The sequence below is a fragment of the Tiliqua scincoides genome, chromosome 3, assembly GCF_035046505.1.
Source record: "Tiliqua scincoides isolate rTilSci1 chromosome 3, rTilSci1.hap2, whole genome shotgun sequence".
Lineage (NCBI taxonomy): Eukaryota > Metazoa > Chordata > Lepidosauria > Squamata > Scincidae > Tiliqua > Tiliqua scincoides.
The window spans coordinates 231,014,847-231,038,533 of record NC_089823.1 but is presented as its reverse complement, the minus strand read 5'-3'; the positions used below and the strand labels follow the sequence as shown (position 1 = coordinate 231,038,533).

General features: G+C 42.7%; 1 protein-coding gene across 2 annotated transcripts in view; it reads right to left on the bottom strand.

Annotated features, from left to right (window-relative positions):
* Positions 1 to 16,501, bottom strand: part of FXR1 (FMR1 autosomal homolog 1) — a 49,611-nt gene extending 33,110 nt beyond the window's left edge. Inside the window, exons 1-3 of one of the 2 annotated variants that reach the window (XM_066622374.1) lie at positions 16,247 to 16,501; positions 4,908 to 4,960; positions 3,104 to 3,197 (exon numbers count right to left, since the gene is read on the bottom strand). In XM_066622374.1, the coding sequence (XP_066478471.1) occupies positions 3,104 to 3,197; positions 4,908 to 4,960; positions 16,247 to 16,297 (198 nt within the window). In that variant the 5' untranslated portion in view covers positions 16,298 to 16,501. The remainder of the gene's footprint in view (positions 1 to 3,103; positions 3,198 to 4,907; positions 4,961 to 16,246) is intronic. The other variant, XM_066622372.1, reaches the window with a different exon arrangement.
* Positions 16,502 to 23,687: the final 7,186 nt, after the last annotated feature.

The following is a 23,687-nucleotide window of genomic DNA, read 5'->3' as shown; positions in this document are numbered from 1 at the left end:
AAAAGATCCCTTTAACCCATTTCTGCACAGCCCACAGATCCCTGTTGCGTATATGCAACACTGGGGAGAAATGGTTGAAAGCAGAAGATCCTATCTACCTTCTGCTTTAAAAGAACCTTTTTGCAGGGCTAAGTTCCCTTTAAAGCAGAAGATCCTAGCGATCTTCTGCATTAAAAAACTTTTCGGTTGGGTAGGAGCTTAAATCACCTAATGGGCTTGCAGGGGAAGGGGTGATCCCCACAAGCCCATCAGCAATTAGGTAAGGAGAAAGCTGCTACAGCCTGGCCCTTGAAGCAAAAAAAAAGCTAGCTAGAAGTTAAAAGGAAGTGGTTAAGGTCCACTTCCTGTTAACCTCCAGCTAGTTATTTAGAAGAGACCAGTCTTCTGGGATGCAGTCTGAAGGTCACTGCAAGCCCCTAAGCTTGTAGTGACCTAGTTTAAGCAAGAATTTTGCCCCTATCCCCTGGTAAGTTTGAATCACACAGGAAGAGGTGCAGGGGACAGGTGTCCACAGTTTCAGGTATCCACAGGGGGGGTCTGGAATTGAACCCCCCCCCATGGATACCAGGATATAACTGTATAGTACTGTGTGGCTTTCTCCCTTAAAGTAACAGAACTGAATGTTCCATTGAATTGCTGAAAAAACGGCAGAAAAGTATTTGCACTTTTAAAAATCTTCCAAAACAAATGCAGCACCAATATAAAGCAACATAAGCAGCTTACTTCAGCACAACACCCTGCTTCCATTGCTGCCAGACAACGTTTTATACTGTTCACTGTCATTTTAAGAGGTACTTCTGGTTTGGAGTTAATGAGCATGCTCAGAAAACTCTACAACAGGGCTCCAGTTCCATGCAAATGTAAACAAAGCTGCAAGCTGCTTGTTTGTAAGCTGTCTGCAATCATTCAAAATGTTCCTCAGACACTTCACAGACCCTCCACAGACACTTTTAAAGCTCCTCTGAGCTTCTCCTGACTGCAGCTACTCCTGATTCCAGAGTGAACCATAGAAAAAACGAGACATCTATGCTTGATTTATTCATAGAAATTTCTCACCTTATAGGAAAGTATATACAGTAATTTGGGATATTTTGCTTTCTGGTTTAATCTATCAATTCTCATTAAGTGGTTTAGAGATCCTCTGCTGCATAAGCAGGCAGGGCAAACTGTTATCAATCTGCCCACCAATCAGAACTCACCTACTTCGGAATTTTCTACCAAATGTCATTAAACAGCAACTTCTATAGATAAGACCCAACTGTAACCTAACAATATCACTTCAAAATATAGTAAAAGAAAATGGAATGCTGCTAGGTAACTGTATGTATAAACTACCCTTTCTCCTAGAAAGTGAATGTGGCATATAAGGTTTTTCTCCCTCTTTTATCCTCACAAACAACCCTGTGAAGTAGACTAGGCTATGTGATCCAAAATCACTAATGAGACACATGACCAAATGGGAATTTGGCCCCAGGTCTTCCTGGTCTAAGCCCAACTGATGGGAAATTCTGATCCACTCCAGGAAAAAATGACAAACACATATTCCAACTTATTTCAATCAAATTATGATATAGAGCAACTTATGGACATTGTAGGAAGACATAAATACAGTGGGCCCTCCTTATCTACAGACTCAGCATCCACAGATGAGCATCTGCAGACGCCAAGCCCCAGCTCAGAGGGCCTCTCGGACACGACCAGAAGTAACTTCCAGTTCGGGTTCACGACTTCCAGCTGTGACCAAGAGGCTGAGAAAGGCCCACAGTCCACTCCACAGACATGAACAGATGTCCCAAGTGCAAACCGGAAGTGATTTCCAGTCACATCCAGGATGCCTTCTGAAGATTCTGGGAGTCAGACACAACCTCCACAGCACCCAGGTGAGTCCCTGCTGCACCTTGACCCTTGCCCCCCACAGATTTAATTATCCATGGATTTTGGTATCCACAGGATGGGTCATGGATCCCCTACACACATCAAAGGCCCACTGTACAGTTTATTCTGCCAAAAACAATTTATATAACAACGGTAACCAAAGTATTGTACCTGTTCCAAATTACCAAAGCATCCATACAGGATTCTACACATGAACACAAACTGTGGGCAACAAGAGAGTATTACTTTCTCCACTGCACTTCATTTACAACTCTTTACTACTGTCCTCTCTACTCTGGCACTTAAAGTGTTTCTCCAATGCTATTACATTTAGGGCTTGGAGAATGCATTGATTGTATTGTATTATTAAAGCTAAGCAAACCTTAGCCCTGCATCAGAACCTGGATGTGAGACTGGCTAAGATCCTCATATAAGCCAATCTGATCTTCCTGAAGAAAGCTTTATTTGTGTAATAAGGGGAGTCCAATTTTATGATTATCAGCAGATAAGACTATTAAAGAAACTTAACAGGTTTTAATATTCAAATAGCTATTTCAAGTTCAAGTCAGCAAAAGTCTACATCAGCGATATTCAACCTTCATCTTACAGCACAATGACAAGGTACTAAAATTGTCAAGGCACACCATAAGCTTTTTGCTCATTTACAAGACATACTGTGCTGACAGCAGGCGGCGCATATCCCTCAATGGCCCTACTAATAAACGACTCTCCCCAAACTCCCGTGGCTCACCTGCAGACCATCCGTAGCACACCAGTGTGCTGGTATACACGAATATTTTAATAAGATTTCTTGGCAATCATTTTTAAGTTTCAAAAGTTCATAACTCCTACAGAAAAAGTAACACCCCATATTAAGTATTGATATTCACAACAAATATGCTTTACTTAAAAGAGAGTCAAAGGAATCTCTATAATTTGCCTTTCCAGCAATTTCACGTGAGTATAACACACAGACCAGCTCCACTGAGAAGGTCCTGTAGTTACTAGGAAAAAAAATCCTCATTTTAATAAATATCCATGGCACACCTGACCAAGTACTGCTCTTGTACAATTCTCACAAATTTCAATGTTGTTGGTGTTAAAGAATAACCTGGTAAAACCACCTACATAAAAGGCAAATCTCAGACTGTCTGGGTAAATTAAATTCCAGCTCTAAACTTTCAGAGAGGCTATAACGTAAGAAAATAAAATATTTGGATTAACTCACCTCCACTTCATCTCCTTCACCAATTTCTTTCTTGATATCAGATGGGGGTGGTAATCTTACTTCACTGAAGGGAACCTGACGTTCTGGTTGCCAACTGAAAATTGACAAGCGTTTTGAATTATGTTAGTGTTAAGATACACCTGACTGATTGTTGTCACATTTAAAAATGAATACTGGATACAGATTCAGTCACCTTTAACACAGAAATTCATTATCAGCTTTGCACATAAATTCAGAAAATTTACCACTCCAACAAATATTTATGCTAATCATTTGTGGTTCAATTACAGCCTATACACCACCACCACACCATTCAGCACCCTTCTTTCAATTCAAAAACTGTTACTGTCTTGGGAATATGGAGACAGTACTTACAAGAGGGAGTCAGTTAAAGGACTATTTACAAGCATGCCTAGGGCCATCACACAAAGTCAGTCAGTTATGTTTCTATTTGGAAAATACTGAATTTAATAAAGAACAACTATAGTTCAAACATTAGGCAACGTTGACAGCCCAATCCTACCAACTGTTTAGTGAGAAACAAATTCAGATGATTTCAATTAAATTAAATCCAAGCAAGTTTTTAGCCTTAAAATGTAACATAATGTAATTAATTGTAATGTAATTACATTTTCAACCTTAAAATGTAATGTAATCTGTATTCATTATCTTTACTTGTCTCCACAGTAAAGTCTCTACAGGTAAACCTGTTTATCCGTGGATTTTCTATCCGAAGATCTATCTCAACGTGGGTCCTCTGGATTTGCATTAAGTCAGACTTGGCCCAATTTGAACCCTCCAAAGACGGCCAGAGCTGCACTCTGGTTGCCTCCGGAAGGCTTTCTGAAGCCCACAGAGGTCATGCATGGCCACCTGCAGCCTCTCCAGGCTTCAGAATGGACCTTAAGGGGGGGAAAAAAGCTACTTCCAGTTTCCCTTGGGAAACCAGAAGTGACATTTTTATGCCTTTCAAGGCATTCCAGGGAAGCTTTCAGCCCCTAAGGGAAACTGGGTTTTTTTTGTGCCTTAAGGGCTATTCTGAAGCCCGCAAAGGCCGCAGGCAGACACGTGCAGCCTTTGCAGGTTTCAGAAAGCCCACCAGAGGTGAGAGGAGCACAGCTTTGGTTGCCTTTGGAGGGTTCAAGGAGTTGAAACCATGGATTTCAGTATACCGAGGCACCACCTATATAATTATAACCTCTGGTTTATGTCAACAGGAACCAGATCTAGTCATGGAATATATGACTTGGTGACATCAAGCCTTGAATACCATAGACTACACATGGGGCTGCCCTTGAAGAGTATTTAGAAGCCCCAACGTGTGCAGAATGTTGCTGTCAGAAATGCAGTCTGAGAACATAATACTTCTTGCAATCTGCATTGACTTTCAATGTGCTTCTGGTCTCAGTGAAAGGTGCTGTTTTCAACCCCCAAAGGCCGGGGACAGGGTACCTAAGGTTATCATTCAACTTGAAAGGGGTGTGCCTTCTGAAGCCACTCTGCTCTAGAATCCTCTGCCAGCAGATGTGCAGCTAACAGGGACTCAGGACTTAGCTTTCTTGACAGACATGCCTAGGCTGTGGAACACCTCCCTGCAAGGCCCACCTGGCTTTTTCCACCACAGCCTTCCAGAATATTGTTGAGACCACAATCTTTCATGACATATAGCCTGCCATAACCAAATTCTTCACTGTATTTGGTTGCCAAAGCTCCTTAGTGTGTTTTGTTTGTTTCCAATTTCAGTTTGATTATTTTAACTATACAACAAACATTTCGCATAATGATTTTCAACACAAGCACCTACTTGTTTTCAAAGACAACTGTGAGCGAATCCTCATGAACATCTTTGATGAATCCCTAGAATAAAGTGCAAAAAATTGTGAGAAAATTAATGCTTTGTAGTAGTTTTAAAACGACCATTTTTACTACAAAGTGGCATTTCCCTGAAACATTGAATACTTGTATACAACTTTTCAGCACAGAAAGGTCTTGAACCAAGGTGAATCTCTTTTTAATAGAAACTCAAAATACAACTATAGATGCTGAAAAAAACAAGGTTTTGCTGAGCAGACATACGCACACAAAGCAATGTAAATATTACAAACGACAATGAATACGCCAACATTCATCAGCTCTAGGCTTAAATCAAAGCTGAATACAGATAAAGAATGCAACCTATGCTTATTATTTTTACCTTTAGTAGAACAAACTAGAAGACATTAATAAGTATTGTTGCATTTATTAGTAACTTCGTCTTCAGTCATTACATTCTAGTATTAAGTAACCTTAGTCAACGTACAAATTTACAAAAGGCACCCTCCTCTTTTTACAAAAGGCACTCAGGAAAAGAAAACCCTACTAAACCTCACAGCAGACAGAACTACTTCAGTTACATGCAAATCACATCACAAACTTTTCTAAACAAATTTAATTATGAGAATTGGAAACAATGAAAATATTGAGGGGGCAAAAAAATTAGAACTTTAAGAACTCTTGAAACATTTTCTAACACGGAATGCCCCACCCACAAACCAGTTCTCTGAGAATTACAAAGCAAAATACAGTATTTAAAAATCAGTTTTAAACAGTTAATAATCATACATTCACTACCAAATTAAACAACTCACATAAATAAAAACCAATCAGCAGTCAAAAGCCTTTCCAACCAAAGACAACCTCAAAAGTTTCCTATCAGACTGAAGAGAGTCTGTGAGGGCAGACATAACTTAAGAAGAAGAGCCCTGCTGGATCATGCCATAGGCCCATCTAGCCCAGGTTCCTGTATCTCACAGCGGCCCACCAAATGCCCAGGGAGCACACCAGGTAACAGGAGACCTGCATCCTGGTGCCCTCCCTTGCATCTGGCATTCTGATATAGCCCATTTCTAAAATCAGGAGGTTGCACATACCCATTATGGCTTGTAACCCGTAATGGATTTTTCCTCCAGAAACTTGTCCAATCCCCTTTTAAAGGCATCTAGGCCAGATGCCATCACCACATGCTATGGCAAGGAGTTCCACAGACCAACTGAGTAAAGAAATATTTTCATTTGACTGGAGTTTTGCTGGCAACTTGCTGGTTTCTGTGCTCAAGTCAAAGGTGCTGTGCTTGACCTTTTAGAACCCTGAATGATTTGGGTTAGGGTGGTTCTGTCCTAATTCTCCCAACACTCAATTTTAGTGGATGTTCCCTGGTTCTGGTATTGTGTGAGAGTGTAAAGAGCATCTCTATCGCCACTCTATCCTACCCATAATTTTGTATGTCTCAATCATGTCCCCCCTCAGGCGCCTCTTTTCTAAGGCGGCCCTGGATCTGGAGCCTCTTGACAGAAACACCCTAACCCAAATCATTCAGGGTTCTAAAAGGTCAAGCACTGACCAGCAAGTTGCCAGCAAAACTCCATGAAATCTCAACGTTTGCAGGTGCCAATCTCACTGGCACCTGCAAGTAGCATAGCTGTTATATTCTTGACTAGCTGAAATTTCCAAACACTCTTCATGGCAACTTGACATAATACAGACATCTTCCTGAAAAGCTACAAGGATATTACTGTACTGATGTAGTTCATAAGGGACCACAACTGGAGAGCAAAACTGCAGCCTAAGATGTCAGCTGAATACCAAGTAGCACAGCTAGGTCCAGGAGAACTCCCAAGCCACAGCCCTAATCTTCAGGGCAAGTATGACCACTACCTACCCTATTTAAACTAGCTTGCCTACCTCAGCAACTCCATCATATCTGGATTGAATTAATTCCCTCTCAACAACTGTAGTTCAGGGACTACTCTGCCCCAGTAGAGTCCACTGAAAACAGAGACATGTGACAAAGTGATCTACTGCATGACCCAAAGCCCTCAGCTATACTGCACCAACATGCAAATGCTACTCTCTCAAAAGACCCATTTGGAAGGTAGCAGTCCAGCCTCTATCTCCTCATGTTCCTCCATCACACAGTCCCTTTACACCAGGGGTGCCCAAATCCCAGCCCAGGGTCCATTCACGGCCCTCAGGGACTCCCAATCAGGCCCATAGGGAGCCCTCAATCTCCAATGAGCCTCTGGCCCTCCAGAGACTTGCTGGAACCCGCACTGGCCTGAAGCAACTGCTCTCAGCCTGAGGGTAACTGTTCGACCTCTTGTATGAGCTGAGAGCCGAGGGCTCTCTCTACTGCTTGCTGGTTCATGTCTGTGATGCAGCAGTGATAGTGAAGGAAAGGCCAGCCTTGCTTTGTGCAAGGTCTTGAGTTACTGCAAGACCTTCATTCATATAAGTTCCATCTCTAATATATTCATTTATGTAAATTTATGTAAATTTTTCAAATTTCCTGCAAAAAAGTTTGGACACCTCTGCTTTACACAGATCAGGAAGTGCAGAGCATACTGAGGACACTTGTAGTGTGCCCCACACTTCCTGTTTTGATTAAAGAGACCATGCAAGGAAAGAGCAATGAGGTAGGGGGCCAGGCTGCTGCCTTCTAATCTACTTCCAGTTTGCTTTAAGCAAGCAAAAAGCAGATCAGAGTAGCTCCATCCACAGCGGGTTGGAAGGAGATGGCAGCAGAGTAGGCAATAAAGGTACACAAAGTGTTTGCAGCTCTCTGCCACTCGACATGAGCCACTCTGTATACTTCATCCATGGACTAGCTGTGGAGAGGTGGTTGCCACCTGTACATCGGCAACACTGAAGTCTAAATCTTTGTACAATCTCTCCTATATCAAGGTAGCCATGTTTGTAAATTATTCAGAGTGCTAAAAATAAAAGCAAACTGAAAAGCTCCAAAAAGCCATTTGTCTCAGGACTGGGAGACAAATGGAAACCAAAAGAAACAGAATGGACAACCAAATGGCAAATGTATTTAAGTGTAAAGTGATAAACTTTGGGGCAAAAAAAATTTACAACTTCAGATATACACTGATGGAGCCTGAGCTGCTATTCAAGAGACAGGAAAGAAATCTTTGGGTCACAGTTGATGAAAATGTTAACTCAATGTCAGACAGCAACAAAGGCAGCAAATTCCACCATGAGGTCATTAGGGAAAGGATTAAGGAGAAGACTGCTAATATTATAGTGCCCCTAAACAAATCCCTCTGTCCATGTGTGGGGTATCCAATTATGATCAATACACCTCAAAAAAGATATTGAAGAGCTGGAAAAGGTGCAAAACATGATAAACAAAAATCAGAGGGTTGGAGCACCTTCCGTATGAGGAAAGGTTACATTTTTGGCTTTTTAACTTCGAAGAAAAGTGATTAAGGGACAACGTGACTGAGATCTGTAACATCATCCATGGTGGGGAGAGATAAACTTTTCTTCTCTCATATCGTTAGAACCAGGGGTAATAAAAAAACCCGACTGATGCAAGATTTAAGTTGGACAAATGGAAGAACTTCTTCATATAGCATGTAATTAGCCTGTGGAATCTGCCAGTCAGATCATACAGTACCAGAATTAATGGATCAATTATTATCCAAGTCAATATAAGGCAGCCATTTATGCCTGGGGCAAATCCATCCACTGAATGATCAACAGAGTGAATTAAAAGGTTATATTTCTTCAAGGAAAAAGTTTCATGTTAAGGCCTAGCAAAAATTCAAATATTCAGAACTGAAGTGATTCAGAGTAAAGCACGTGTGTACACAGGCTATTCGTCACATTTTACAAGGGAAGTCTGAACAGCCAAGTACTCTAAACAGAGTTTGCAAAGGCAGTTTAATCTTGTAGAGTACAATATTCATGCACGAGTACAGTGAAAGCAACTGTTCATGTCAATCTCAAATTCCCACATAAGAACTGTGCAATCTCATTTATGCATGTTTGAATCACTGCTTAGCAGTGCCACATTACAAGGTACACTAAGAATCTCAAACATTAGGGGTGGGTAGAATCTACACCAGCAGACTCAGAATTCTGATTCAGCAGCTCTACCTGCTTTGAAACTTTAAGGGTCTGAAACACAAGATACTTTAATACATTTACAGCCCAATCCTACCAACTGTTTACTAAGAAACAAGTTTAGATGATTTCAATTAAATTAACTCCCAAGCAAGTGTGTACCAAATAAATGCCACTTCCACTGAAACTAAATTGTCATATGCGATCCAAGTCTTATGATAGTTACAGCAATACTAAAGCTGGTCTTTTGATAATGTCTGTCTGTTAAATGACTGCTGCCTAGAAGATCATCACTCCCGTTGTTCCGCTTTCAAATGTATGAGGAAACGCAACTATCATACTTTTCAAAAACATATTGTCACCCAAAAGGGAAAAAAGATTAGATATTTTAAAAGTGAAAAGACACCGAATAAAAATTTAAAGTATTTGACTTCTAACATCTTGAGAGGCTTACTACTATCACAATCAGATATCTTAAAATAACCTTACAGCTACACAACTTGACAGTGAACATAAGATAGAGTGAGGCTCAATCCAAAAAAGACATATGACTCATGGGCAAGAGAAAGCAACCAAACGTAGGGACAGAGGTGATCAAATCAATGCTTTGAAACAGCATGAAAACTTATTTTCAAGATTGCAAACATATATGTGTCTTTTGTTCTTGGCAAAAAGTTTATGACTTCTCCTTTAGAAATTCGACATTGCCATAGTTACCCAAACTTGCACCACTGTACTGTGGATTAGTGCAATGCAATAATCTTAAATACATATTTCCAGGAATTCTAGAATAAAAAACTCTATGCTATCCACGCTCATAGAGAAGATTATTCCTTCTCAATTGTATTGGCCATTCTTGTTTAGTCAAATCCATGTATTAAAAAATATCCATGTACAACAAGGTTGGACCTGTAGTTCTGACAGGACAGCAGTACCATTTTAATCAATTCTATCCAAGTTTTCTAAATAAACAAATGATTCCATGAAGCAACACAGATATACTGAAAAGAGTTGGCTGATGAACATTAAAACCTGCAGGTTTTTCCCACACTGCTGGTCAGGACTGCCACACTGCTGGTCAGGTGGGTCACAATCTGATTTTTTGGAGGGTCAACAAAGGGTGATGTACAACAATAAGCATTACACCCAAAATTAAACACACAAAGGCAGCAGGGAATTCAAAAACCTATTCTACCAATATTTCAATACACTTGTACAAATAAAAGTTTTCAAAAAAATCTAAAGAAAACAAGCAAGGGGGTCTTGTGGACACCTCTCTGGACAAGGAATTCTACCACCTTCATCCCACAAGAACCTATGCCTTTCCACCCCAACTTACAATTTCCTGAAAGGAAACTGCTCTCAACAAATTATCCAGGAATATGTGGACTATCAAAAAAGTGCTGCTGTTCTGTCTGACTTTGCAAAACCAGCAGCAAAGCTGCAAAACTGTAGAGCTCATTAACCAGTAAACACAGAATATTTTCAAGTTTGGGATCTAGCCAATTAAAATTAAAATAGACCAATCAGAATTGGTATTTTGTTCAGGAATCGGGGGGGGGGAGCCAACTGACCCTAGACTTTTTTGCCCAAGTTCTTCATGATAGCTTAATGCTTTGGGATTTGAGATCTATGTTCATACTAAATTCAAAGTCAAATATTGTGAACCAATAAAATGACTATTATAATAATAGGCTTAGAAGGACAGCAGACAGATGCAGGGACCCTTGAGGATGCACAGCATGGAATGCTCCAGATGGACAAATTTTACACATCACTTCCTTATGAACTAGTTTTTCTCTAATATGGTACATGCATCACATGTTTTAAAAGCATTAATTTATTGAGCCTAATTCCCTTTAGTTGGAGTTTGGTCGAACATAAGTTACCTTAGACCAGTGGTTCTCAAACTCTCTGAAAGAGTTTGAGAGCCAGTAAGTCTCTGCAGGGGCGGGGGGGGGGGAGGAGGAGGCAGCGGGGGCAAGGCAGTCCCCAGGATCGTGCCGCCCAGGGGGGCTACAGGGGCTTGGGTGCACTTACCCAAGCCTCCTGCAGCCTCCCCGGGGTATGAGGAGCCCGGCGCGACTTCTGGCAGAGCTCCCCACAGCAGGGAAAGTGGATGAGGAGCAATTGCGCCCCACCCCCGCTAAAGCCGAAGTGGAGCGCAATCACTCCGCAACCACTTTCCCTGTTGCGGGGAGCTCTGCCAGAAGTTGCGCCGGGCTCCCCACACCCCAGGGAGGCTGCAGGACACTTGGGTAAGTGCACCCAAGCCCCTGCAGCCCCCTGAGTGGCGCGAACCTGGGGATCACGCCGCTGCCTTCCCCCCGCCTCTAGGCTGCCCCTGCCCCTTAAGGGGGCAGAGACCAGGGCCCTCAGTTTGAATAGCACTGCCTTAAACTAATGGTCTCTAATACATATACCAAGCCTAGAACAATCTACTCTTATGTACAGCGGCTTTTCAAGGGCTCAAGCAGACACTCTTCCCCACCACCTGATACCTGATTTTTTTAAAAATCTGAATCACAGGGGCTTGCAAACCACCTAGCCCAAACCTGAACTTGATGCAGGAAATTCAGAGCAAGAACCATCTGTTGAGGATGCTATCTAATCTTTTTGGAAGACCTTCAGCCAAGGATAGGTCCATCCTAGCAATCAGTGCCTTTGCTGAACAGGTCTTACTGTTACAAAGACGCCTAATTCAAAGCAGCTGAATTTGCACACACGTGTGCTGAACATGAAAGAAGCTAATTGGAAACGTAATTAGAAGACTATTTGGAAAGCCCACTAAGATGAAATCCTTTGCACATTTATTTAGAATTACATTCCCTCTGGACTCTATGGGGCTTCCTTCTGAATAAATACGCACAAAATTGTGCTATCACTCAAGGTACAATAGTATGACCTGAGCTGGACAATGTACCGCTATGGTCTCACCCTGGTCTAAAACCTACATTGTGAAGTTTGCAGGCCTTGTCAGAATCTGATCCTGCCACTCAGTTTAAGGGGAAGCAAAGAAAAGATTAACATTCACGTTTCTAGAAGTCCATGTACAAGTTTTGTAGAAAAAATTATTTACAGCAAAAATTATTAATAGAAAAAACCAGCATGTTGGGGGGGAAACCAAATAGGATTTCTTAGTAACTCAACATTTTTACGTAATTTTCAGAACAAAAACAATACTACTATAGAATAACTGCAGCATATTTACTAACTGTAGTACTGCAATGTAAACAAAGACTATACAAGCTGCATCAATCTCACGTGGTTAAAATAAATACCACACATGGCAACTTCAGTAGGACATCCCACTCCTACATGCCCTTCAGTGCTAAAAAGTTGTACCAGTATGAATCACTACATTTTTACTGTTCAGCTGTTTCCAATGTTTCAGCTAATGGATTCAGCAAATGTGCCTCAAATTCACAACCCACATAGATGTCTATCTCACTGGGCAGAAATCATTCCCAAGTAATAATTTTTGCTACTTTATCAGGACATAGAAAAGGGGAAGTTGTCAGTTACCACTGGGAATCCCTGCCCCTTAGTTGTAACAGCTCTTGAACATGCAGTTGGTGCATAACTGCTATCATGTTTCAGAAGACAACTTCTGAAGACATTTCCAATTCCAAGCATCACGTGCTCCATCTTGTATATTAGTATTGATAAGCACTAAACCAGAATTTTATGTTAAATGCAGTTTACTAGAACTCAGCTCTTCAAAAGTCAACCCAGTAAAGAGAAATACAAACAGTGAAAATGACAAATGCTAGCAATGTTAGACATAATGACCCCAGACTAGCACAGAATTAGGCATACTTAAGCTTCACTGATAAATGCAACTTTGCAACAATGCAAAAGTTTTGATAGATGCAAGCTACGTTAAAAAATGCTACAGGTAAATCAAGGTGGGGCAGCTGACCTCAGAGGAAGCAAGTTCTCCAAGGGGAACCCCACTTCACGGTTTAAAGGATGGGGGGGATTAGCTGAGAGCACGAACTCAAGCAATGGTCTGTACCGCCAATGTTCTGAGGCAGGACAGTGCCCTTAGTCTGTACCAGTTTTTGGGGAGTAGGGGTGGGATGGGGAGTTGTTTCAGTTTGTCTAGATTTAGCTGTACCCTTACTCTTGCAAACTGGGTAAAGAAACACTTCCTAAAGTGGTAAGAACATAAGAACAGCCCCCCTGGATCAGGCCATAGGCCCATTTAGTCCAGCTTCCTGTATCGCACAGTGGCCCACCAAATGCCCCAGGGAGCCCCTCTTACATTCAGCAGGGGATGAGCAATTGTTCCTATTTACCCCAGCACAGCGCCTTTTCTAGTTGACTGTTTCCTGGTGTTACTTCTACACCTTACGATTCCTTTTGGGACAAGAAACCATTTTATTTTGTTTTGCTATGCAAACCACTTCGTGAACTTTTTTACTGAAAAGAAGAATATAAATATTTTTTATCGGATCTCTTAGACTACAATCCTATACACAATTCCCTTGGAGTCATATACTCATCCCAAAACACTGCAAAAAAGCAAGATGATGATATCACAAATAGTTCAATCCGCTGAAATAGGGAATTTGAAATTTTATCAAAAATTGGTATTATATAAAAAATGGAATTATATCCCACTCAAAAATTCTGCTACTAAATTTTGGACTTGAATTTTGAAAGCAATACTTTCACTCCCTCCCCTCCTCCACCTGCACAGACAAAAACAAAACAAAAAAAATTAAACTTCTGCAGAAGCAAGCAGTTGTGCTAGCTGAAGGGAGCAGCTTCAAAGCCAAGTATATTTAGCAAGCAACAGATATTTGAGCACAATTTACTGAAATAAAAAACTTCAAAATAACAAAATTAAACACTGAGAAAAGCTTTAAGATGAAATAAACATTACAATTCCTCTTCCATAAATGGACTGCTCTCAAATCACATCCCTGGTCCAACCTCCAACTAGTTGATGTTCAAACACATGTTCAAGGTTGTTTTTTAATGAACATATGCGACTCTGCATTTAAAACTATCTTACAACATTTCAAGCATTCCAAGAAACACAAAACTAAAGTGGAGTTTTAATGTGTTTCAAGGTCATAATGCAAGAAAACAGACAAAACAACCCCCAAAACTTTGGGACACAACCAGTACGAAAGGCTACTTGAGTAGTAACTACGTTTTATGGTGAAAGATTTGGCTCTGTTCCAATATGGTATTTTTAAAGATGATACTAAGGCCCAATGTTTCTGTAACTGACCAGAGTTAAAGATTTAACTGCATCCTAATTTGCATGTACATTAAAAAATGTAACAAGTACAAAATAGTAATTATAATAAGAGTCCCTCACAGTTTTACAAAATTGCCACCAATAGCTGCCTGCAACGTTAGCTAATAATAATCCTTTAAATTTCCATCACAGTCACATTATGTATACTTACCACAACACCCAAGCAAATTGGAAAGAGTTTATTTGTAAAAAAAAAAAATTGTGCCAGGGCAGATTACTACTGCTAGCTTCTGGTTAAATGGAATGAACTCACACAGCAAAGATAAAACTAGGATTCACAATGCTGGCTACTATCAGGTCTCCTATAAAGGAACACAGAGGCCACACACCATAAAAAGATCAAGGATTCTCAAACATGCAAAGCTTGGCTTAGGGAGAAAGACTGACAGGCAACAGCTGAGAGTATCCTGTATTGATCCTGTAACATCCTGGCATTCCTGGGAGGGTGGCAGTGAAGGAAGCTGGTGACATAAATAAACTCCAAGCCCCTAAAAGCATTAAGGTTGCCACACATTCCACATTTTTACAAAGAAACTGTTTATTTTAAAACAGTTTTCTGCACTTTGGATTATCAAAACTTCAGAACCATCTACAGGTTCTTGTACTTTAACCCACCTCTCCCCAAGGGTGCAAACATTTCCTATAGCCCACAGCAGTACAGTGGGTCTGCATTCTTGGAAATGACATTCAATGCACCTGTAACTTCAATCAAACATTAGTAAAGACAAAAAAATGGACTTACAATCAAGTGGGTTCCCTCCCCGCCAATCCCCCTTGTGTCTGAAATGAGGGAAATCAAAACACAACCCTTTCTGGTCCATATTTTACACACCACCTAACAGACCCAAACATAAAAAAAAATGCAGGACTCTCTCCGCCCCATAGTGGTTTTAAACTATCAAGCAGTGTAGACAATATTCTTATTATGTTATATAAACCCTGCAGGGTTTTTTCCCCACAGGTTTCAGGCATGTCCAAATCTGAACCAGCTCCACCCTATCCAAGGAAATAAGAAGGACCCAGAATTTGTGCTTTACAGCCTCTACAATAGTTTTTCATAGTGGTTGAAGAATCCCTATGGGGAGTCACTAGCATGTACCTATCAAAAGAGTGGGCTTCATCACCCCACTCGCATGTGAGAGACTCCCAGCCTCACCCCACACGCATGTGTGAGTGTCCCACTCATCCACCCCACTCTCGTGAGACCTCCCCAGTCTCACCCCACATATGCATGAGACCCCCCCAGCCTCCCTATCTGAGGAAATAAGGACCCCAAATTTGTGCTTTACAGCCTCTACAGTAGCTTTTAATAGTTGCCAAAGAATCCCTATGGGGAGTCACTAGTATGTACCATATCGAGAGAGTGGGCTCCACCACACCACTGCCCAGATGCCCCCCTGACTCATCCCACGTGACTCCCCGCCTCATCCCACATGTGCCTGTGAGTGTTCCCTCCAGCTTCACCCCACGTATGCATTAGACCCCCCCAGCCTCCCTTCACATGTGTGTGTGTCCCCGGACTCGCCCCACACACAAGTAACCCCCAATCTCACCCCACACATGTGCGTCCCACTCAGTCTCACCTCACACACACGTGTAACCCCCCAACCTCACCCCACACGCATGTGTGTGTCCCCCAGTCTCTCTTCACATGTGTGTCCCCAAGACTCCCTCAACACGTGTCCCCCAGACTCGCACCACGGATGTGTATGCCCCACTCCCACTACACGCGTGTATGTCTCCCCAGACTCCATTCACACGTGTGTCCCCCTACACGTGTGTCCCCCACCCCAGCCACCCACCAGTTACCCGCAGAGCAGCCCCCAGCACCACCTCCAACCCCCTGAGCCTCGGCCTGAGCCCCAAAGCCTCCCGAGCTCCCTCACCCAGGGCCGGCCCGGACCCTCCCACGCGCCCCACCAGCCCCTCCGAGCCCCCCGCCCCGCGCGACCCTGGGGAAGCGGCCCGGAGAGTACCTTGTAGAAGGCCCCGTTGGAGCCGCGCACTTCCACCGTCAGCTCCTCCATGTTGGGGCCGCAAAGGACGCTGGGAAGGGTTTCTAGAAACGATCTCCGCGGGGGGAGGGGGAGTGCGCGGGGGAGACGGGGCGCCCTCAGGCTCTCCCCTCCTCACACCTGACGCAGGCCGCGCGCGAGGGAAGGGCGGGGCCTGCGGGAGGGGGCGGGGCCTCCCTCGCTCTCCGCCGCCGCTCACGCACAGAGAGGCGGTCACCACACACGGCCGCGCGCGCGCTCCCTGGCTGTATGGCGCGCGCGCAGTCTCGCCGTCGGCAGCTGTGGCCCCGCCCCTGAGGGCCTCAGACGTAGCCACGCCTACCCCTCATCAGGGCTCGGGGCGGCGCCTCAGGGGCGCCTCAGCCTCAGGGAGAGGAGGTGCTGTCTGTCCAGAGGGGCTTCAGGGGGAGCCAGGGATGGGTGGGGAGGCAGGTGAGGCAGTGCCTCCTCACTGGAGTCGAGGGGGGCTTCATGTGGAGCCAGGGATGGGTGGGGAGGCAGAGCCACATCCCGTGACAAGGAGTTCCAGAGTTCTAATTCTCCCAACACTCAATTTTAACAGATGTCCACTGGTTCTGGTGTTGTGTGAGAAGGAACAGAGCCTCCCCCTACACACTTCATCCATCACCATCCCCACATCCCGTGGTAAGGAGTTCCACTGACTAATTCCACGTTGGGTAAAGAAATCTTTCTGTCTGTCCTAACCCTCCCTACACTCAATTTGAGTGGCTGTCCTCTGGTTCTGATGTTGTGTGAGAGGGAAAAGAGCATCCCTCTGTCCACTCCATCTATCCCCACATCCTGTGGCAAGGTGTTCTACCGACTAATTCCACGCTGGGTAAAGAAATATTTTGTTTTGTCTGTCCTGACTCTCCCAACACTCAATTTGAGTGGCTGTCCCCTGGTTCTGGTGTTGAGTGAGAGGGAAAAGAGCAACCACATCCTGTGGCAAGGAGTTCCACCGACTAATCCCACACTGAGTAAAGAAATATTTCCTTTTGTCTGTCCTGACTCTCCCGACACTCCATTTTAGGGGCTGCAACACCCAATATGTGGTTCTTCATACATCCACCCGGCCTTTTCCTTCAAGGGCAAAGGGACAAGACCAGGGGCATGTGGTGGGCGGTTAGGGAGGCAGGTGAGGCAGAGCCTCCCCGCTGGAGTCCTTTGGAAAGCGCTGCCACCGTGGGTGGTGGTTGCTTGGGTGCAACTGGGGTGAGGCTGGGGGGTCTCACACATGCATGTGGGGTGAGGCTGGGGGGACATCTGGGCAGTGGTGTGATGATGTGAACTCTCAATACGGTATATGCTAATGACTCCCCATAGGGATTCTTCAGCCATTATTAAAAACTGTTGTAGAGGCTGTAAAGCATGAATATGGGGTCCTTATTTCCTCGGATAAGGTGATGCTGGCTCAGATTTGGACATGCCTGAAATCTCTGGGGAAAAAACCCTGCAGGGTTTATATACCATAATAAGAATATTATCCACCACTATGGGGCGGAAAGAGTCTGTTTCTTTTTATGTTTGAACCTGTTAGCGGGTATGTAAAATATGGACCAGAAAGGGTTGTGTTTTAATTTCCCTCATTTCAGGCACAAGGGAGGGAGATGGGATCCCACTTGATCATGTTTTTGGCCAAAACAGCCAGTCTAAGCCTCATACAGGCAGCGCTCAAATATGCACTGCTAATGCAAGGTGCAGAAAACCTCTGGAGATGAGGGGACTTCAGGGGTTGGAAGGAGTGAACAGGGACCAGTCGCAGCCATCGCATATTGCATATGCAGGCTGTCACTGGTCAGAACATCACTAAGCAACACTCACCTGTAATTTCCTTCCATTAGATTCCATTATTCATTCCATCTAGTGGCTGAATGTGGTATAGTGCATTCTGGGGTGACACTCCAACTTCACCATACTGCATCAGCACAACTCGGGAAGAAACAGAGACACCTGCATTGGCTTGGTCATGTTGTGAGAATGGGCGATGGTCAGATCCCAAAGGATCTCCTCTATGGAGAACTAGTTCAGGGAAAGCGCCCTACCGGTAGACCACAGCTGCGTTACAAAGATATCTGCAAGAGGGATCTGAAGGCCTTAGGAATGGACCTCAACAGATGGGAAACCTTGGCTTCTGAGCGTCCCGCTTGGAGGCAGGCTGTGCAGCATGGCCTCTCCCGGTTTGAAGAGACACTTGGCCAACAGACTGAGGCAAAGAAGGAAGGCCCATAGCCAGGGAGACAGACCAGGGACAGACTATGCTTGCTGCCAGTCTGGAAGGGATTGTCACTTCTGAATCGGCCTTTTCAGCCACACTAGACACTGTTCCAGAACCACCAGAGCGCGATACCATAGTCTTCCAAGACTGAAGGTTGCCAACTTCAACTTCGGGGTAACAACAGAGGAGCAACTTGGTAGTAGGTCTTTAAAGCTATTTTTCCACTGATGTGGTATTCACTGATTTTTTTAATAACAGGATAACGTGGATAACAGGGCACGACTTGTATACACAAATAGACAACATTTATAACTAATGTGCACATCAATGAGTCAATGCACATATTCCCCACTTGGAAACTATGTGCATTTCCTGGGCAATGTAAAAATATATGTGAAGATTATGCATGGTAGCTGAACAATTTAGGAACAGAGGTGGGTGAAAATAGTGATAATGTAATAAAAACACATTATTTCTGCACTTCTTGTTTTTGTAAAAAAAAACAAACCCCAAATCTGTGAAAAATAAAACTGTTTTATTTGGTTTTTATTAATTATTTAATGGGGAGGTGCATGCGTAATGACTGTTGCTTCATTCGCTGACACTCAACCACCTGCCTAGTACACTTTTAAAGCAATTATAATTTATAATTATAATGTAAATTTTGAATTAAAACACATAACACTGCTTTCTGCGCTTCTATTTTTGAAAAACACTGAAATTCAATAAAATAAAATAAAAGCATTTTATAAAAACACATAACACTGCTTTCTGCGCTTCTATTTTTGAAAAACACTGAAATCCAATAAATAAAATAAAATAAAAGCATTTTCTCCCATCTCTACTTATGAAACATCTCTGATCAATTCACATTCTCCCAAATCTGCTGGTGAATATTGACCAAGCAATGTACAAAGTCTTTTGTTGGCACCAAATCTGTGCACATTTTCCGTGTCATGTAAATATGCACTGATGCCTATGCACATTCATTCAGCTCACATTAGCCACAACAGATAGGCCACCATGAATTTGTCTAATTTTTTAAAAAGCCATCTCAGCTAGTGAACACATCTTGCGACAGTGAATTCCACAAGTTAATTATACATGGTGTTAAGATTAGCTTCCTTTTTTTTCTATCCAGAACATTTCAAAAGAATCTAAACAGAAATGGTAGCATAATACTGTTATTAGGACTAACTGAAAATCATATAGCAATGAGCTAGCTTTTCTAAGACTTTATGTTGAAACAAATTTTTTAAAATGGGGCAGGTGGAGAGAGAAAAAAAATAGACTGCTGTAAGGGGCAAAGTGGAAGCCATATCTGCAATACACTGCAGCAGTAGCAGTGTGACCCACAATGTGCAAAAGAAGGAGATTCTTCTTTTGCACAGTGCCTACAAACTGGAAATCCTGCACTTCTGTGTTGGAAGAAACCGCACAAGGAGCACAGTAAGGAAGCAGGTGGTCCACTTTGTGCTCACTTTGTGCTCACTCTTACTGGGTGGAAAGTGAATCAGTGCAAGTTCTCTCATGGCAGGCTGGAGGGAGACAGTGATGGCAACAGATCAGGGTAAAAGTCACTCAACCCTCTGGGTCTCCCGCAATCTGATGCAACCCACATCACCTCACCTAATAGATGGGCCACCCCTGTGTTGCAGTCTTGAGATGGTGATTCAGGAAGTTCTTTGCAGACTAGTTAGGTTAGATCAGCATTTCTCAGAGTGCATTCTGGGACTCTCTGGGATGCTGCACATGTACCAGTGAGGCTCTTCGAGACTGTATAGGAGTGTAAAGGGCTCTGGAGAGCGAAACGTTTGAAAACCACTAGGTTAGATTGTCATAAGCTGCACCAAAGCAAACTGGAAACAGAGAAACGAACACCACACTTCCTTTATATTTTCAAACACCAGCAATTCGTTCAAATGTGTTACGATACTGCTGATTTCAAAAGAAGTTAACGTAGAGCCCCAAGAAGCATCAGCAAGGCTATATTTGGAGCATTAGTTGTCTTCTGGTCAACAATGATAACAAGACTTGGCTTGGGCTGCTGCAATCTGCATGTGAATTTGTCTGATTAAAGTTGTTTGTGCTGAAATATATACTCCCATAGTATTTAAAAGGCAAACTACACAGTCCTATGCTGGATGTTCAGTGCGACTTACTCCCATAAAAGTGTATAGAGGATTGCAGCCGAAGCATATACAAGCTGATATTGGGGAAAACCAAATATTGCAGCTTGTTCACACACACACACTCTGACATTTTTAGGGAGCTGGACAAAGACTGCAATCCAATACACATTTTCTGAGTATAAGCCCCATTGAGCTAAATGGGATGTATTTCTGAGTAGATCTGCATAGGATTGTGCTGCAAGAAAGCAGCTAGTGGTCCAAGGCCCAATTTGACCTTGGTCCACAATGCATTTATTGTACATTTACATTGGTGTTTATGAAATGCAAGTCCAACAGCCTTGATGTTCAACCCTGCCCCCTCCTCCTCTTCTCTTCTTTAGCCCTTAGCTAGCACTTGGAGAGCAAGTTGACATCTCAACCAATAGGCTGCTCTCAACCAATACACTGGGATCCATGTGTCATTCATGACATGCTTCCATTCTTGGCTATTGTTGGCAATATTTCTAGCTTTGTTGATGGTCAATTGCTGGTTCCTTGGATCTTCCTCAATGCATTTGAGTCACATTTTCTTTGGTGCTACCTGTTGAAGCCTCCAGTAGAGAGGTCACTCTTGCCAGAGGAGCTTGTGTAGCAGCCGACTGGTGTTCATTCCACCCTAGCTGAAGTATTAGAATTTAAGATAACAGACAGCCTGATTCTCAGGCTTAGAGGACCTCTTCTGCCAGCAGGGAACAGGACTTGCCTGGCCTTAAGATAGATCTACAGCCTAAGTGGTTATAGGATAATAGGGAAAGAGTTATTTTGAAATATCTGGATCATTCCAGATCATTTTCTGTTCCTTTGCTACAACACTCATATTTCAAGTCCTAAAATTTGTGCATAAGATACACTGTGGTTTAGAATAGTCTATGCTGACAGGTTTTTCAGTTTGTCTCTGTGACAATGGAATTTTTTTTAAACTGCTGTGCAGGATTGGTACTTCCAAATGAAGTTCTCTTTCCAGCATATGTCAATGAAGCCTGTAGGAGAAGAATGGTCAACTGTTAGGCATTGAATATACTGAAACAGTGGTGCCCAAACCTTTTAGCACCAGGAACCACTTTTTAAAATGACACTCTGTCAGGACTCACCTAACTTTACAAGATTTAAAAAAAGTTTTCACTTTACCAGCTGCTTAAGCCTCTGTTTTTATCCTTTATACTATAGTGGGGGGAAACCACCTTCTGGAGTGCTTATTGAGCTCCACCTTCATCTGATTGGGACCATTCTGGTGGCCTTGCATTCCCCTTCATCTGGCCTCCGATAAGAACCAAGGCACTTTTGCCTACTTGCAAGTAAACAACACGTGTGGCTCAGTTTCGCTTTCCATAGACTCAATACATTTTCCTTGTCAGCTTGGGGGAAATTTGCTTCTCCAGAGTTTTGGGGTGGCTGCATTCATCAGATTGGGACCATTCTGGAGGCATTGTATTCCTCTCAGCCTGTCCTTCCAAGCGTACTGAAGCATGTTCACCTACTCATGAGTAAACATGCGCGTGTTGTTCGATTTCACTTTCCATGAGGCTCAATACATCTTCCTTATTAGCTGTCAGCTTGTCAGTTTGGGAAACACTGCATTTAAACATTATCCATAAAGCTGAGCAAATAAGAGATTAGTTAGAGTAGGGTGAAATGAGATGGGTAATGGGAGAGAAGCAGGAAAAATGGGAATGTGATAGATGAGGGAACAGAGTGTGGGACGAAAAGAGCTGAAAGGGTAAGAAATGAAAAAGCAAAGAATGGAATCATTCATAATCATTTTTCGAAAGCAAGTGTTTTCCAGTCTTTGGATGCTGTGTTTTCACAACAGTCCTTTTCAGTCAGCTACTATGTTGCATATTTAGCAGAAGGGAAACTGAAACTGGGTATTAAGTCCAAAGGAAGCCCAAGTCAGTGGTGAGATTTGCACCACATCTCCAGGCCTCTGACCAATGTTCCTCTAACTTACCACATGGGACTTACACTAAGGACCTTTATGACAAACAGAAATCATGATATTTTGTGCACTTCTCTGGCTTGACAAAAATCCCCCAGAACCATACAAATATTCCTATTGAGAAGCAATTTGGAAATCTCCACACATGTCTGAATCTGAATTACAGGTGCAGAAAGGGCTGCATCCTGCTGCAATTTAAAGATTTCCTGAGTCCATCTCTCCTTTTTTAAATGTAATTTTTATTTGATCAATACTCCTTTTTTGCCTGAAAAGCAACCCCAATTTAAACTACCTTGTGTCTTCAATAGGAATTTTCCTCCAGGTGCTGAATTTTTTTTTTTAAGTCAAACTTTACTATGTTTCATTACTTTTCCCCTCATTCTTTTGAACATCGCTTCTCGGAAAGCTCTGTGTGAACTTTTTAGAAGATGAGCTTTAAACAGTTAGATGCATATGTGGAGCTCAAAGGGCCTTATTTTAAAAGAAATTTGCCAGATATCCAGACCTCTGGTTGGTGATGCCCATTCAAGGATACAGGATCCATCAGCCACATTATTATTTTTACATCTGAACTATTTTTTTAATGCTGCAGATAGACTTGAAACTTACAGGGTCATTTGCCCAGCATGTAATGAAATGTCCTGAGTTATAGATTCTAATTAGCTCGACCATCTTCAATGGGCCTGCACCACCAAGGCTGTCTTACCGATTTCCACTTGGCTTTATCTGTTTCTTCTTTGTTGCGGCTACAACCTGATCTTATCAATCCTTTGATAAGAAATATTTCAATTACCCCGGGGAGAAGCTTTCAGCTTTATGAAGCATTGAAGTCCTTGCCATTTGTTCTTCTGTTGAAGAGCACTTCAAAAGAAGAGTTTCGGAGGAAGTAATCTGATAAAATTAGGATAAAGTCTTGTGGACTTTCACTGCTGATTTTTTCCCCTCTTTTTTGTAATCTGAGTTGAAGAATCTGCCAACTCAGGACAGGACTCTACATTTCTTTACCCTCTAAACAAGGCCTTAATGAGTGGGGTCAGATTATATGTTATATGCAAATACTTAGGAAAGAAAGAAAAG